The sequence below is a fragment of the Egretta garzetta genome, unplaced genomic scaffold (assembly GCF_000687185.1).
Source record: "Egretta garzetta isolate BGI_Z169 unplaced genomic scaffold, ASM68718v1 scaffold133, whole genome shotgun sequence".
Taxonomy (NCBI): Eukaryota; Metazoa; Chordata; class Aves; order Pelecaniformes; family Ardeidae; genus Egretta; species Egretta garzetta.
In genome coordinates, this window is record NW_009259111.1 from 5,169,129 (window position 1) to 5,184,924 (window position 15,796).

General features: G+C 37.8%; 1 protein-coding gene and 2 non-coding genes across 12 annotated transcripts in view; all 3 read left to right on the forward strand.

Moving 5' to 3' along the window:
• The first annotated feature begins 44 nt into the window (after positions 1 to 44).
• NAP1L4 (nucleosome assembly protein 1 like 4) overlaps positions 45 to 15,796 on the forward strand; it is a 28,196-nt gene continuing 12,444 nt past the window's right edge. For 2 of the 10 annotated variants that reach the window (XM_035890933.1, XM_035890932.1), the window contains exons 1-11: positions 45 to 221; positions 1,619 to 1,660; positions 2,765 to 2,823; positions 3,832 to 3,863; positions 5,067 to 5,127; positions 6,637 to 6,738; positions 7,376 to 7,517; positions 7,612 to 7,698; positions 9,267 to 9,386; positions 10,133 to 10,204; positions 13,825 to 13,964. In XM_035890933.1, the coding sequence (XP_035746826.1) occupies positions 117 to 221; positions 1,619 to 1,660; positions 2,765 to 2,823; positions 3,832 to 3,863; positions 5,067 to 5,127; positions 6,637 to 6,738; positions 7,376 to 7,517; positions 7,612 to 7,698; positions 9,267 to 9,386; positions 10,133 to 10,204; positions 13,825 to 13,964 (962 nt within the window). In that variant the 5' untranslated portion in view covers positions 45 to 116. Of the gene's footprint in view, positions 222 to 748; positions 910 to 1,618; positions 1,661 to 1,741; positions 2,031 to 2,764; positions 2,824 to 3,816; positions 3,864 to 5,066; positions 5,129 to 6,636; positions 6,739 to 7,375; positions 7,518 to 7,611; positions 7,699 to 9,266; positions 9,387 to 10,132; positions 10,205 to 13,824; positions 13,965 to 15,796 lie in introns of those variants that run through there. The other 8 variants (XR_004841528.1, XR_004841529.1, XM_035890936.1 and 5 more) reach the window with 7 other exon arrangements.
• Positions 7,920 to 8,047, forward strand: LOC118451941. The gene has a single exon (XR_004841541.1). It is a non-coding gene; the product is annotated as a small nucleolar RNA SNORA54 (small nucleolar RNA).
• On the forward strand, positions 11,312 to 11,432 carry LOC118451942. The gene has a single exon (XR_004841542.1). It is a non-coding gene; the product is annotated as a small nucleolar RNA SNORA54 (small nucleolar RNA).

The window sequence follows — 15,796 nt, forward strand, 5'->3', positions numbered from 1 at the left end:
CGGCCCGGTCAGGCAGCAGTTTAAGGCTGGCTTGAGAAGTTTGGACCGAGAGGAGGGGAAGTCTGCGTTGCTCTGAGTCTGGCGGAGGGGGGGATGGAGCGGTTCTAGCCACATGTATGGCCGCTCTCGCCCGCCCTGGGGAGCCTGGCAGCGAGCCCTCCCTTCCCCCGCCCTCCCGGGGGAAGTCGGGGAGGAAGAGGGTGGGAGGGCTGTTGTTTGTGGTGAGGCAGTTTCTCAGTCTCTCACCCCGCGGTGCTTGGGTTGAGTCAAACCCGTAGCCGCTTAGGTCAGACGCGATTCTTTGGTTTGACCTCATCCACTATCTTGTGTTCCCTTAGCGTGATGTGTGATTTGGGGAGATCAGTTTTTCATTTTGAGGCCCCCGTCTTCCAAGTGAGGACCTGTTTAAATTTTTGCTGCTGGTACGATTGTTTACCGCATATAATATCAGCGTATGTAGGATTTCTCTGATCTCGTTCCTGTGATGTCTGTCTACGAGGTTTCAAAATAAAAAGGTAGAGAAGCGAGTATGTAAGTTGTAGGTGAAACCAGAACCTCCAGGCAAATTTTTTATAAAGTCATCTCTAACCAAAATAGTGTTCCCTCAAGAAAACTTCCAAGGTGAGCTCAAGTATTGCTAATGTTCTGGGCTCGTGGAGCAGGTTAATGAGTTTCTTCCTCCTGACTATTTTTTCATGATTGATTCTAACTTTCCTTACAAAAAGTATCTGCCTGTTAAGTTTGTGGCTTCCCACAGGGTTGCATCCCAGCAGCTCTAAAACGGAAGTCATAACTTTCCCTTCTGATTTGTTGTAGTTACGAAAAACAGAAACAGTTGTGGCTCGAAGTCTTCCTGTGAGTTCAGGAGTCTGTTAGTTTCCTGCTTCGTACTCTAGTTTTGTTTAGAAGGTTTGTACAACAAGACAATAGATTTTCTCTGCTAAAAAAGCCTATTCTGTGTACACTTGTATTTGTGAATATGTATTGCCATTAAACGAACAGGCTTTTCCTTTAAAGTTGCATCCTTCGGGGTATTGCTTGTCCTTATAACTAACTTTTGCTATCTTAGTGTGCGTAGAGTTCACAGTTTCCTGCTGTCTTAATTGACTAGTGGTGTGTGACGTTTGTGCTAGGCAAATTTCAGCAGCCTGCTTTGTGGGACAAGTGGTTGATGTAATCCCCTCTTTCCCCAAAGCTTCATGGCTGCGCTAGCTATTTGAAAACAGTGAACTGTCCAGAAGAAATAAGATATGAATTTGACCTTTTATCGGTGGTAGTAGTGATAACAACAACACCTTACACTGTTCTTTTCTTGGAGTTCTGATAGCCTTTTTATGTCTCGATTGTCTGTAAGGTGGGATCTTGCTTGGAAAATAACTAAGGCAATAATGAAGGTTCATTGCTCTGCTACTGTATGTTTTCAACTAGGTGTGTGTGTTTCTCTAAAATCACCTCGCTCTCTTCTCCCCTGCCCTGACCAGCTTTTACCAAACAGTTTTGTTAGTAGCTTTGCAGCGATTAAGTCATTGGAAGACAACTGTAATGCAGCTGGGAATCACAAGCTGTTTTGTAAGCAAGCTGCTTCTAATTATTTATGTACCTTCTTTTTACTTTTTAGTTACTGAAGGAGCAACTTAGAGGAGTGAAACAAGACTTAAAAGTATGTATTTGCACCAGGGAATGGTGTCTTCTTCCCCCTCCCCCCCCTTCATTTTTGTTGTTGTTGTTTCTTGTTTCTTAGGTGAATGGCTTTTGTCAGAACATGCCCAATTCATGTCTGTTCCAGTGGAGATTAATTCAACTGCTATTTAAAAATTATTCAAGTTATGGGAACTCTGTTCCATGTTTTCCAAACACAAATGAGGATGGAACGAGAGTCTTGTCTTCCCTCAGCGGGATTGAGTAGTTCGCTGCAGGAAATACAGCACAAAAAACTGAGCAGAAGACTTTTCATGTGGAGTGGATTTTTTCCATTAGCTCTGTCACTGGGCCTAGGTTGGAAGAGACAAGTCTTGGAGGCTAATTTTTAAGTAATGCGAGTCTGCATTTTTCATTGCTTACTATTGCTTCCTCTGATAGTGACTAGGATCATATAACTTGTTGGCTGAACTCTGATATTAGGTCAATTTGCTATGTCTTACCTTTTTAATCATATCTCTTTTTTTTTTTTTCCTGCTTTCTGTCTGCTATGGAAGGAAAGACTTGTGTATGCTCCTTTGTTTCTTCAGCTGTAAGATAGTAAAATTTCTCCAGCGGATGGTTGTTGGCATTGCCACTTTCTCTTGTTATGTTTAAGGCAAGAATAAGTGTTTGCAAATAAGTATGCCTGGGTGGCTGAAACACACCTAGGCTACAAGAAGCCCCTTTTGTTTATTCCTGGACTTCATCTGTAGGGTGGGCTCATGTGCTTTTTTGGTAGATGTTAAGCAGCTTTACTTCCTGTGGAATAATCTAAAGTATACTGTTAGTACTTTTGTAAATAAACAAAGCTTTTCAAGTCTATTTAAGTGGTTGTGAAAGCGTTGCTTTTCTAGCTTAGAGCAGAAACAGGCATTTTCCAGATGGGAGAGTGCATGCCATCTCTGGGCTCCCTGCTCTGGCTGCCACTCAAGATGTCATTAGTGCATAGGTTCTTCTTTGGAAGCCGTGTATTGGAAGCTGTGCTAAAGCTCAGCCTGTGTGGCCTCTATAGAATCTAAGAAATCAGACCTGTCAACTTTCATGAATGATGAAAGGTACTTTTTATTCTAAATTTGACTTGCAGACTAACATCTGCTTTCTTGAAAGCTTGATAGTGGAAAATATCACCTGTGCATCTGTATGGTATGTAGTGATTACTTGGACTTGTGCTGATCTGTTTAGAATGGGGGGAGGAGGGGGAACAACCCCTATTACTAAAATAGATGTACAGGCTTGGATATTTTGCCCCAGTAAAGAAATAACAGCAAGTAAGTTAGGCAATCTGCCCCCCTCTGTTTTCTCAGGAGAGCTAATTTAGATCTTGGGGGCTGGGATAGCTGCACTAAATTTGGTTCCAATCATTGCTGATACCAAGACTTCAACTTCTATGTTTCCTCTTTGTTTTCTTACTCGATAAATAAATTTAAGGCCAATATTTATAGAGGGGATTTTGCCTTTGTAGCTGCTTTCAAAAACTTGGTAAATATTTTTCTTTCCTTCAGTGTTTTGTTTCTCTTTGTCCAGTTTTAGGTTGACATTCAGAATAGTGCAGCAGAAGCAGCTTTTCACAAAAATAACCCTGATTAAGTAGACAAGTGAGGCATATTTTTCTGTTTCAAGTGACATAAGAAAAAACTTCTGAAGTTGTTGTACTTCATTTGCACTTTCATTGTTTTCAGGTCAGGTGTAGTCATGTAGTATACGCAGAGATTAAAAATTCATTATTTACTGGGATACTATCAAGGAATTAGAAAAGAATCTATTTCTATCTTCCTCTTTGGCTTGATTTTTTTTTTTTTATAGAATGCAGAGCTAGTCTAGGAAATGGTGGCACTTGTCTTCAGACTGAAGACTTATGATTTGGTAGAAATGGATCAACATCTGGAATACTTAACAGAAAAAAAGTTTAAAAGGGTTAAATGAGAGCACCTAACAGGCTGTTTAAAAACTACGAGCAAGTTCCAGTTTTGAATGGGTATTATGGGAGCTATTCACTTTACTGCAAAAGATTATGCGTGGTGAATTTCTTAGCAAAACCAGCAGCTGTTAATTTATATTGAGGCTTTAAACAATGACCTGTTCTATTTTCATCTTCTGTTGAGGTAAATGAATTGCCATTAAAGTATTTTTAAACAGTTTTTCAACTTGCAGGTGGATACAGGCACACAGATGGCAGATAACAGGTATGTTGGACTGTATTCTTGAAATCTGGTCTTCTGTGGGCGTATTTTTTTTTTCACCTATGAAGAATGGATTATGAAACTTGGATAAGAATAAAATGGTAGTATTTTCTCTAACTAGACTGTGTTTCCTTACAGCAAGGACAAAACACTTATCTGGTACAGGAGAAGCTGAGATTGTAGTGTACCGGATACAAAATTACTGTGTTCTTGGATGAACATTAATTTGTGTTGTCTTGATTCAATTTTCAGTGTTCATATTTAAATGCTCTAAGGACTTGGAGAGAACTCTGGTCCTCAGCGTTTCTCTGATCTGTATGATTTAAGCATGCAAAAGGCACCGCTTTATTTTCTAGTTTTTATAGCATTTTTGGAACAAATAACAGTGCTGTTAAAGTGTTGTAAAGACTTACGTGATGCTGGTCTGTCAAGGCTTGCAGTGCATCAGGGTAAGCTGGATAAGCCAGTCTATCTGGTAACTAATAATATGCATTTGCATATGTGCTGTCTTTTCTCCTTTTGTATCTGAGTTAGGGTTAATTTCAGCAATACCAATCTGTATTTTGTGACCTATAAACTGGCAGGGAATGCAGGGGGTGCTTGCTGGCTGTTGACTCATTCTGGGCCCTCTCTTTCTCTAGCACAGGAAGTGTGATGGAAGACATTTGTGGCAGGAAAATGGGGAGGACAGGGACATCTTTTTAGAGTAGAAGCATATGTTTTTACTATTAATCAAAACAACTTGATACAGAAATTGGAAACAAAGAGCTTTGATCTCTTGTTTATCTTCCTTTTGTGTATCCTTTCTCATGTTTTTATCACTTAGACTAAAAGGGTGTCTTGTATTTTTCACGTATGAGTAATAACATTTTCCTGTCTGGAGTGACCCAGTACAGATGAAAGGCCCGCCATTCACTTAATGAGATTAATTTATCTGTCAGTGTGGGGTTTTTGTGTTTTTGTTTTGGGGTTGGGATGGGTTTTTTGCCCTTCTCTTGTATCCTGTTCATCTTAGGAGAACTAATTTCATATCCAAACTTGGAAGTTTTGAGAAGCTTGAAGACATAAATACATGTCTTTTAGTGGGATACTAGTTTATAAAACTTGTCCTGTAGTAAACACTGAAAATTCAGAATATTTTTTTCTTAAATGTCAACGTTTATAAAGTGATGCCTTTTTAATATGTTATGGTTTTAATTATTTTAGTAAAACAGAAGATACTGCTTCAGATTCTGTGGAGGCCGCTAAAAATGCAAGCGACAAAAAAGGTAAGTAGTACATAGTAGTAGGTAACATTATAGAGGTGGAATAAGCCTGTTGCCTTGTGTATTGAAGCTTTTTTATCTACAGAAAACCTTTACAGTCAAAACTACAGATGTGTTCACTATTGAAAGCAAAGCAATGTTTCTAGGCTAGCTGTTCACTTTCTGATGTTTTCCATGCTTATTGCAGCCAAGGGCAAAATAAAAGCTATCTTTTTGTAACAGTGAAAGTATTTTTTGCATATATTATGACTAGGATGCTTCACTATTGCATGAAATAATGCACTAGTCACTTGTAACAAGGCCTGTATGGACTAGCTTTTAACAACATACATATAATGTTTTTCAGCATAATCCTTAGAATGAACAGTGCTGTATACATGCTAGTTCCTTACTGTCTTGTTTGTAGGAAAATGTATCTTTATAATATGTCTCTTGAAGTTTTTATTCTTCGTTTAGAAGGTCTACAGAAAACTGCTGAATAATGCTTTTCAGATTAATACTTCTGTGTGCCAAAACCTTACAGTTCCATTGTTATTAACCTGAATGCTCAATTTATAAGTTATAGTGAAGTATGTTTCACATAGGTGGTTACTGAATGTTCTTCAGGTGTCTCACTTTTTTTTTAAGAAAGCCTTTGCAACTGGCAATCACATACGAACTGGTAGATACCATTGAATAATTCTTATAGTTAAATCGGATTAAGAAAAAGCAACAAAAACCCCCGAACCAACAACAAAACCAACTGAACATCACACAAATCCACCTATATAAAAACTTTGTCAAGATAGTGTGTACTATGCAATTTGTTGTTTTTTAATGTCTGGGGAGAATAACATCGATAAAGAATGGAAATATTTGAAAAGCAAGTGTCTTCTCACTATGACCACCTGTGCAGTTATTAGTAAGGATTTTTAACTCCTAACCAGAAGCAATTTAGGTCCGACCTTCTGTAAAAATAGTCTTCTGTGAACTGTTGTGGTGACTGGGGAGTCTTACGTAAAGGTATTTTGATGTAAAAAAAATCAGTAGTTGTCAAGGAAATGATCATAGTGCCATGCTGCTTTGTTGTACAGTACACACAGTTTTTGTCAGTTTTTTCAGGAGTCAAACTAACTGGAAAACACAAATGTCTTGAAAATATAATTCGGTGGTTCTTCTCTTGCAAATTCATATGTGGCTTATAAGCTACAGCTAATATCAAGGGAGGATAGAGAAACTCCTGGTTTGCACTTTCTTACTTAAAAGGGAAGGCAGGAAATTTGCTTATGTCACCAAAGATGTGATATATTTGCAAAGAGAAAGGTGTATTTTTCTATCATTATCCAACCTTGTCTTTCTGAAATCTGATCCTGAAGTAATTTTGCTTGAGTTATTAGTTAGCTATAGTGGTACTACTTGAGATCTGGAAAATAAGTCACTATTTTTACTGTGACTGCTGTAAGACACACAGTATGACAAAAAGTGCTATAAATATATTCAAATTTGTTCTAAAAGTGGTTTTCTGTCTTCATAGAAAAGCTAGCAGACCAAGTGATGCAAAATCCGCAGGTCCTGGCAGCTCTACAGGAACGTCTTGACAACACAGCGCTTACTCCTTCAAGTTACATTGAAACGTAAGTACAGGGCATAATAAAATTCTTGAAAGACTGAAAGCATAATAGAATGTTATTACTGTATAATTAATGTAGGAAACTAGAACAAATGAATCACTAAGACAAATGGTTGGCTTAAACCATGATTCATAGTGACCTACTTCTGGAAGGAAGAGTCAAATTTTAGTTTACTTACACAAAATTGCAAACAAAATTTTATCCAGTTTAGTATTACCCGACTATATATAAATGCTTAATAATTTAAAAGTACGGATGGGCAATGCGTACTTTTCAGAGTATGACCCATGAATCAAACTTTCCCGTATAGAATGTACAGTTCTTATTTTTCATAGGTGGATTGGCACAACTCTATTCTCAAAGATTAGGTGTAAACAAAGGTGTTAATTTCAGATCTCTGAACTACACGGGGAGGGTGGTGGCCCCAGGGAATGAAACAGAAGATAACACCTTTGAGAACAACTTGGGTAGGAGAGGGTTCTTTAAACTTTTTGAAATAGGTTTTAAAGAAATATGTCTGTTCGGCATAAGCCTTTTATTTAAAAATTACATTTAGTTACAAGCAGCCTATTTCACAGCAATATGTTAAATAATGCTGAGGCAACTAACTTACAACCTTAAGAAGTTGTTTGTTTTTTAGTTTACCAAAAGCAGTGAAAAGAAGAATTGATGCCTTGAAACAGCTCCAGGTGAAATGTGCCCATATAGAAGCTAAATTCTATGAAGAAGTGCATGATTTAGAGAGAAAATATGCAGCACTCTACCAACCCCTTTTTGATAAGGTATACAGTCTTTGCCTCCTTTTAGCTGAGTCAGTTCTGTTTGCTTATATGTAAGTTTATATCTTCAATTATGTTCTTCATTTTTCTAACACAGAGAAGAGAGTTTATTAATGGGGAAGCTGAACCCACAGATGCAGAGGCAGAATGGCACAGTGAAAATGAGGAAGAAGAAAAACTAGCTGTGAGTACAAGCTTGGGTAATGAACTACAGATATATCAGATTGTCAGCATTAATTCCTGTACAGTGCATTCCATTGAAAGGCTCATCTTTTGGAAGTAAAGATTTTATCAGTAATGTGCTCTTGTGGTGAGTACACTGTTATGCCCAGTGAAAGCTTTTAAACTTTTAGTTTAGCCTTTTTTCAAGTCTGTAACTTGAGTGAATTGAAGAGTTGCCTTTGTTTGCACTGTTCGTAACCTGTTAACAGTATCTTTCTGCTAATGGGTTCCATTCCAGTGCTACATGATACCCCAAGATAACAGAAGGCTGGCTGTTTGTCTGCCTGTCCCCTTTATTTTGGGGGACATAACTAGCTTTCATTTCCATTAATACAGATTAGACACATGTCACCTAGTCAAAAAAATGGAATTGACCTAATAAACTGCGTGCTGGCTAGTGGATTCCTACTTGTCTGTTGAGTAGGAGCTATCTAGATTGAGGAGGGATAATAAAATCTGTAGGCTGCCTTTCACTCTCCTGTCATCATTTTTGGAGATGTGTACTTATGGCTTGCTGCTTTTCTCAGAGAAGTGACCTACTTGCAATACTGCGTTTGCCATTCTGTCAGGTTTTATTTGCATTTTTTTCCTCCGCCAATTTTCCTTCAGTTTCCTTTGGACACTATTCTGTATACAATGCTAATTGTTCTCTTTGTTTTTACTGATCTCGTGAGATTTAGCAAAAAACAGTACTACATGTGCATAAGCAAAAAAGGATTGTTAGGCTTTATATATATACTGCATTGAGAGGCCATATTCCATGCAATTATAAGATCGGTAACATGTCTAGATGGCAAGTAAACTGCTGCTTTGCATTCTTGGCAAGTCATAACCAGCTGCTGTTCAGAAGATCTTATGCATTTGCTGCTACCTAGTGGTGTAAAGGGAAAGGTGCAATCCAAATAATTCAGACTGCGAATTTCCTGGGTTTTGGGGATGGAGAAATGACTTGGTCATTCTTCTTTTTTATAACACTTGACATCAGTTATGTGTGGGGAATCACAAAAGATTAATAATTGAAGACAGTGTAATAATGAAAAATAACCGTGAAAACCAGCTTTACCAAGTATTCTGCAAAACTGGGAAGCTAAAGTAGTATTTCCGAGGGCAGAGTTAGATTTGAAGTGTTTAGATTAAGCACTGTAAATGGCACATGAAGCTACAGGAATGAGCTGAATAGAAAAGCAGAAACATATTTCTGGGTTTTTTCTGTTTGTAGAAAGATAGAAATGTGCTTTAATTATTTCTGTTTGTCAAGTCAATGAAACTGTCGCTTGGTCTATTTAGTCTTTGTACAGAAGAATTCCACATGAGTTGAAAGCAAATCTGAATTAAATGCATATATGTGTAGTTGTGTAAATAAAATGTATGTCCCTCAACTGCATTCTCAGAGAAAAAAACTGTACATTTTAAATGTGCCTTAAACACAGCTTCAGAGATGGCAAATGTTTTGTACATCTACTTCTGTTTATTAAGTACATTAAGAAGTTGCAATTTCATTTCCTAAATGTTTCTATATTTGTTTCACAGGGAGACCTGAAAAATGTAGTGGTAATAGAAGAAAAAGCAGAAGAGACAAATGTCAAAGGAATTCCAGACTTCTGGTTTACCATCTTTAGGAATGTAGATATGCTAAGTGAATTAGTACAAGTAAGTTTCTCCTCTGAAAAGAATAACTTCTGCCATGTGTTAAATTATTTGATACTTTTCCGATCACTAGTGAGTGCTTGTGGAATATGTGAGAGAAACCAAATCTTTCAGTCTTCAGAATCCCTATTACTCCTGAAGATGCTTGAAAGGCTAATGACAGACGAGCAGAACAGCTAACCCAAACTGCTAAACATGACATGGAATGTTTAAGAAATGATCTTGTAACAACCTTTGTAGATAAAAAAATGCAAGTTTATGTTCCACTTAACAACAGTTGCTTCCCTGTAGTTTTGTTAATTTAGTCCATAAGGGGTTATTTTTGCGAGGATATTATAAGCATGCCTGTGGACTGGTTAAATTAGTGTTAAATAGCTTATGTAGTTTTGCTCTCAGTTATATTAATTGCTTTTAGTGCTGTTAAGAAAGAATTCCCTGAAGTGTATTTCTGTGAATCTCACCAGCAATAAATACCCTGCATGAAGTTACTTTATTTTCAGTAATGTTCATGCAGCCTAGCATGGTAGCAGCTTTATTTACTGAAGATGAGGCCTAATGATTGAGGATTTGGCACGTGGTTATTTGCAACTACGATTAAGAAATTTGGATCCAAATCTCAACTTTAGCTGAAATTGAATAATTAAAAAGTTTAGTTCTTTAAGAACAGGTTGGACAAGCAAGCTAGGTTATAATTTTGTTCTGCTAAATATTGCATGCTGAATAGGAATTCCTTTTTTTTTTTTCCTTAGGAGTACGATGAGCCAATCTTGAAACATCTGCAGGATATTAAAGTTAAGTTTTCTGAACCTGGGCAGCCTATGGTGAGTTTGCTCTGGTTGTTTCTCAGGAAGATTGTAGAAGGGATGTGAACAGCATTTCGAATTTTTTGTTCCATTCTCTTTGGCTGGAACATGGGGGGGGAGGGTGTGTGTTTCCAGGCTAGTATTTTCATGCTTTGCCTTTTAAAGATTTATCTTCAGCTTTCCTGACCCTTTGCTCTTTCATCATTAGTCTGGACATCTCTGACTTCATTGTAGTTTCTAGATTAAAATTCTGGCTCAATTCTGTCTAGTTTTCACTTTTTTCTTCTCTCTCAAATTCCAAATTAGCTACTCTTACTAATAAAGTTACATGGCTGCTTGAAAATGAATTGTGGAAAAAAAATTCTGGGTGCTACTTCTTATATTGATTATTTCATCAAGAGAAGAGATGTGACTTAGTAATGTTAATCAAAAACAATGATGGTGGATACTGTGCCTATTGAAGAGGATAGAACAATATATTGAATGGTCTTTCAAAGGTGTACCTAATGAGTAATTTTTAAAGTAAAACTTTGTCCTTTTTTTGGAAATTGTTTTCTTGTTCAGTATACAGAAGCAGATACTGTGTTTGTCAAAAAGAATGTGTTCTGTGGCTTATTTAATTCATGCACACCATACTTACTCCTTGAATTCGTTTTGAGAGGGAGGCAGGGAAAAGGATGGGACTCGAACCTACACATCCTTTCTTTAAACTTCATCCTTGTGGACATTCCCTTAAGTTTGGTATTTTTTGTTTTGTCTTACGGAGTTAATAGTCTTCTGACAAAGTCATCATTGTCTTTTTCCTATTAGTACCAAAACACTTGTGCTGGCATAGGCAAGGGAAGTAGTACAGACAGAAGAAAACTGGGAATTAAGTTCCTAAATATTGCTAGGGCTGAAGGAGGAGATACAAGTTTTATGAAGAAAATGAGTTGTTTGAGCAAAAAGTAAAGTATTTTAAGAAGTTAGTGGGTTTTATCTTGAAGCGTATCTATTCGGTGGCATTTGGATGATTTGGGAATAGTTGGTTTTGCCTACAGCATTTTTTGTGTTCTCATTCAGCTCTGTCTTACAGTACCTTAAGTTGAAGAACTGCTCTTAAAAGATCAATGGACTTATCTTGTCTTGCACTGTTCGTAACCTCTTGACAGCATATTTCTGTCAATAGGTTCCATTCCAGTGCTACATGAAATCCAGTAATGGAAGGCTGACAATTCCTGTGTCCCTTCTCTGTTTGGAAACAAAAGATTCCTAACTACTTGAGTAAAACCTGTTACCCAGTTGTGTGTGACTGTCTTGTCTGGAGTTCTCTGGCTATTGAAAGTTGGTGCAGCAGTGGTAGCTTTGTACTGTAAAAAGTTCACATAACCATTCTGTAATGGATACAGTAATTCTGCTGGGGATTAGGTTTTGCCACTAAAAGAAACGTGATAGAAATTTTCTGATTTACCATTGACCCAAAGTGATTAACTGTAGTTACAGTCCTCCAAAAGTAGATGGATCTGGCTACAGTAATGGTGCTTCAAAGTTGCTATAGCCTGTATATGTAAACTTTTATCTGCATGAAGCTTAAGCAATTCCCTTACTACTTGCTTTTATTTATAATCGTGTGAATGAACTTACATATGTTTATATAAATATAATATCTACTTATATATCCATTTGGGCATCAGGATCCTAGCTAGCATATTCAGACCTGGATGACACATCTGGGTATAACTTAAGTAGCTTAAAATAAGGAAGTTCTCTCTTCTGAACTTCACAAGAACATCTCATACTCCAGGGAAAATCTAGAAATACATGCTACAAAGGTAAGCCGATGTCAAAAGCAAAGATGTCCAAATAAAGGCTACTGGAAAGGTTATTACAACACTTCAAATAGTATATCAAATTTGAAGCTACTTCTTGCTGTCTCCTGGTTAGCAGGTATAGAACAAAATACTGAAATGCAGTCTCTGCAGATTTTTTTTTTGTCTTGATTGTCCTTGGGATCCCACATGCTAAGTAGTGCCACTGGTTACCCGTTTATAACCCCAGTGATGGTTTGTGGAATTATTTGGGTATGAGTGTTAGGCACTGGTAGTGGTTAAGCTATGTTTGTAACTCTTCCCCTGAGCACGTTTGCCAGAGAGAGGTTTGCTTTAGCTGAAGATGCCTTCCAAACCATATGAGCTATCGCAAATTGCTCTGAAATGGAAGTAAAGTTGACGTAGGCTATGTGAAGCCAATACAGATATTGCAGTGCACATCTGGTTCCCAGTGGCTTCCTTTCTTTAAACTGTGAGCATGTGAGTTGGGATGGCTGCTGTTGCCATCAGTTTCCATTGCTCCTTGACCACTGTCTTTCCAGATTTCAGTCACATGAGGAGATTCATGGGGCCTTAGAAAGACTAAGGGGCCTTTGGGAAATGAGTGAGGGATAAATATCTCTGAACATGCTGTTGTCCACATATCATGGGCCTTCAAAAAGAGAGGATGGCAAGGCAGACTTGGGTGATAACAGACCATTTTCTGCCCTGAGTCTGAAGACTGCCTGGGGAAGTATATTCAAGGCTAGTGTGTTTGGCAGTTACCTCCTCTGTTCTGTATGCACACTAGGTCTAGTTCTTTTAGTATATTGCTATGGGACTAAATTAAAATATTTAAGGTAACTTATGCATGCTGTGGCTGTGAAGTAGGTACGGTGATGTTGGGGGTTTTGACTTTCAACTCTTCTGTGTTGAACTGACCTGCAGACTTTCCCCCTTCAAGTAACTAAAACAATGTTGCTGAAAACCTTTCTCGTTTCCCCTGTTCCAAGGCAGTTTGAGTTTTGTTTTACTTCTAAATAGTTCATAGTTGATCCTGAGTGCAAAGGGGACATGCATAGCACTGTGCAAGCAGTTTTTGAAAGCTTTACAGATTTGAAAATTGACGCATTGTGTATGCTGCAGTTTTCCGTAACTGGAGCTTTTTGTTCTCAATGTAAGAAACTGAATTTCTGCAATTTTCAGGTGCCACAGGAGGCTCAAAAACAATCAGAAACACCTGCTTCAGGCTCTAGGCTTCAGTTTATGAAGTTGGTGGGTTTTTTGGGATTTTCTATTATGAAATGGAAAAAAAACCCTCTGGTACATGGTGGAGTGCACTGTTAAAACAGACTCCTGCAATCTAAATTTTTTTAAATTGGAAGAAAATCTGTTTCAGTCTCTTAAGATCATGACACTGAATGATCAGAGTGGGGGTAGTAACAGAACCTGATGGTGGTGTTCTGATGTCAGAGTTACTTCAGAATAACTTCATTATCCCTAGTCAAAGGATGATGGCTAGACTTCCATAGAAAACGAAACCAAGATTTCTCTCAAAGTACTTATTTCTAAGGTTGCTTTTAAGACAGCAGTTCTATATGTAAAGGTGAATGAAACGTAGTAATTACCTGATTATAATTTGAATGTTAATACCAGCCAAGGTTGTTCTAGCTTCAGAATGTACGTTCAGAATTGGTTGGCATTCTTCATTTCCTGCTTCTGCTGCAGTTTGAAAGACATGTTTGCCATTAAATTCGTATTTTTTTCCTATATTCAGAGTTTGATTACTGGTAATTCTGCTGATGCACTGTTTCAAATATAAAGATTAGTGATAACAGAACTTTCTTCCAGTCTTTCTCATTAGAGTTCCACTTCGGGCCCAATGACTACTTTTCTAATTCAGTCCTGACAAAAACATACAAGATGAAGTCGGAGCCAGACAAGACAGATCCCTTTTCGTTTGAAGGACCTGAAATAGTTGATTGTGAGGGGTAAGGAAAACTTGAATTTCAAAAAACTTTCTGAAGTAATACTCTGTATTTTCCAGATGCTGTTTTCTCTTACTGTGTTAATGATTAATGAAGATAAAGCTTTTGCTGACTTAAACACTGGGAATGTTTGTAGGGATGGTGATGATCTTAGCCTCAGCATGCAGGAATAACAGTTACATAGGTATAGATACGTTTTAACATTGTGTACATTTTAGATCTTGCACCTTTCAAATTTTATTAAATTACTAATGAGGTAATAAGCCTTTTATTTCCAGATAACTGAGTAAATTCATTTTAGTCATTATGCTTCATAAACTCCCATCCTCAGTCTGATAAGTAGCCTTAGACTCTCTTGGACTCTTGCTTGTCTCCTCAGCAATTTTTATTCCAGCAGTACTGTTGAATCTGGCAGGAATTGGTCAGACATATGATCTGTTCTTGGCAGCTTGTTTTGAGGCTGGAACATACTGGCCACTCAGCCTAGTTCCGGCGGTTGTGGCTAATGCAGCAATTCTTTTGGCAAAATGCTTTCAGCAACTGACTGTGGGATGGTTCTTATCTCTGTTCTGAAAGTCTAGTGAGCTGAATGCAACATCAGTGGTGTTCTACTACTTTGGGTAGAAGATTGTTCTGTCTAACCTAACACTTTCTCTTCCCATCAGTGATCTCTGCTGTATAACTGGTGTTCAGTGCCCACACCAGAGCAGAGCTGAAACAACTGAAAAATGTTTTTCTACCTTATTTTTCTCAGCTTCCTTGGTCTTTTTTTCTGTTGTGGTTTTTTTGTTTTTTCCCCTTGAAGGATGTGTTTTTGTGTTTTGGTGGGAGGTGTTTGTTTAAAAACAAACACTTAAGAAATACTTGCTTTCTTGAAGGCACCCTGACAACCTCAAAAGTTTTTGGCTTTTAGTGCTACATGTTGGCTTTTGAATTGCGTATTCACCCGCAGTGAGGCAAAACATCTACTTGCGTGTTTAGCGAAAGTTGTGCCTAAGTAAAAGGCTAGTCCATTTTGAAGAAAACTTCAGTTAATTACAGCAAAATGTTTTCTGTTTGAGTCTTACAGAGGAATCGCTTTCTAAAATTGCTGGTATGTCAGAACTTTTGTTTCAGTTCCTGTTTCCTGATGAAGTTAATAGATACTGGAATAAGTAGAGCAGGAAAACATTTCTGTGACTTTTTGTACAGGCTAACTATAAAACTGTTCACTTTGACCATTTATTTATAGGATAAGCTATTTTGAGGCACTTAAGGGTTATTGTGACACCATTATTTCCATTAGAAGAGAACTAGCTGTGTTACCACTCATTCTTTGCCGTGTGCAGTTTTGGGTAAAACTAGGTGGATGGAGAGAGACTTTTATTTGAGATAAAAGTGTCAGTTTGCACGGTAGCAGGAAGGAACTGAAAAGTAAGCTCTTCCTAGCTTCCTGTACTTGACTGCCAGCTCAGTCTGAGCACTGCTCTTTGGAGGCTAAAATGTGCCTCTCCCTGGCCACTCTTCGTGCATTTATTTTTAGGGTAACTGGACACTGCCTGGGCCTGTAGTGAGAGGATGTAACATTGTTTTCTACTGGTCTGACTGTTGGAAGAGTAATTCACAACTGTTGAGATTTTTCTGGAATAGCATAATCGTGTCCTTGGTTATAAAACTCCAGTAGTTGGTGCAAAGAGGTATTAAAGTGTGGGTGGGGTGGGGGCAGTGATTACTGTGCGAAGACAAACTATTTCGTTTTTTCATTTAGGGAAATATTTGATATGTCCAACATACACATAGTCTGGAGCACTATAGTGCATCTACTTGACACCTTGTCAAGTAGATTCAGTTGCCAG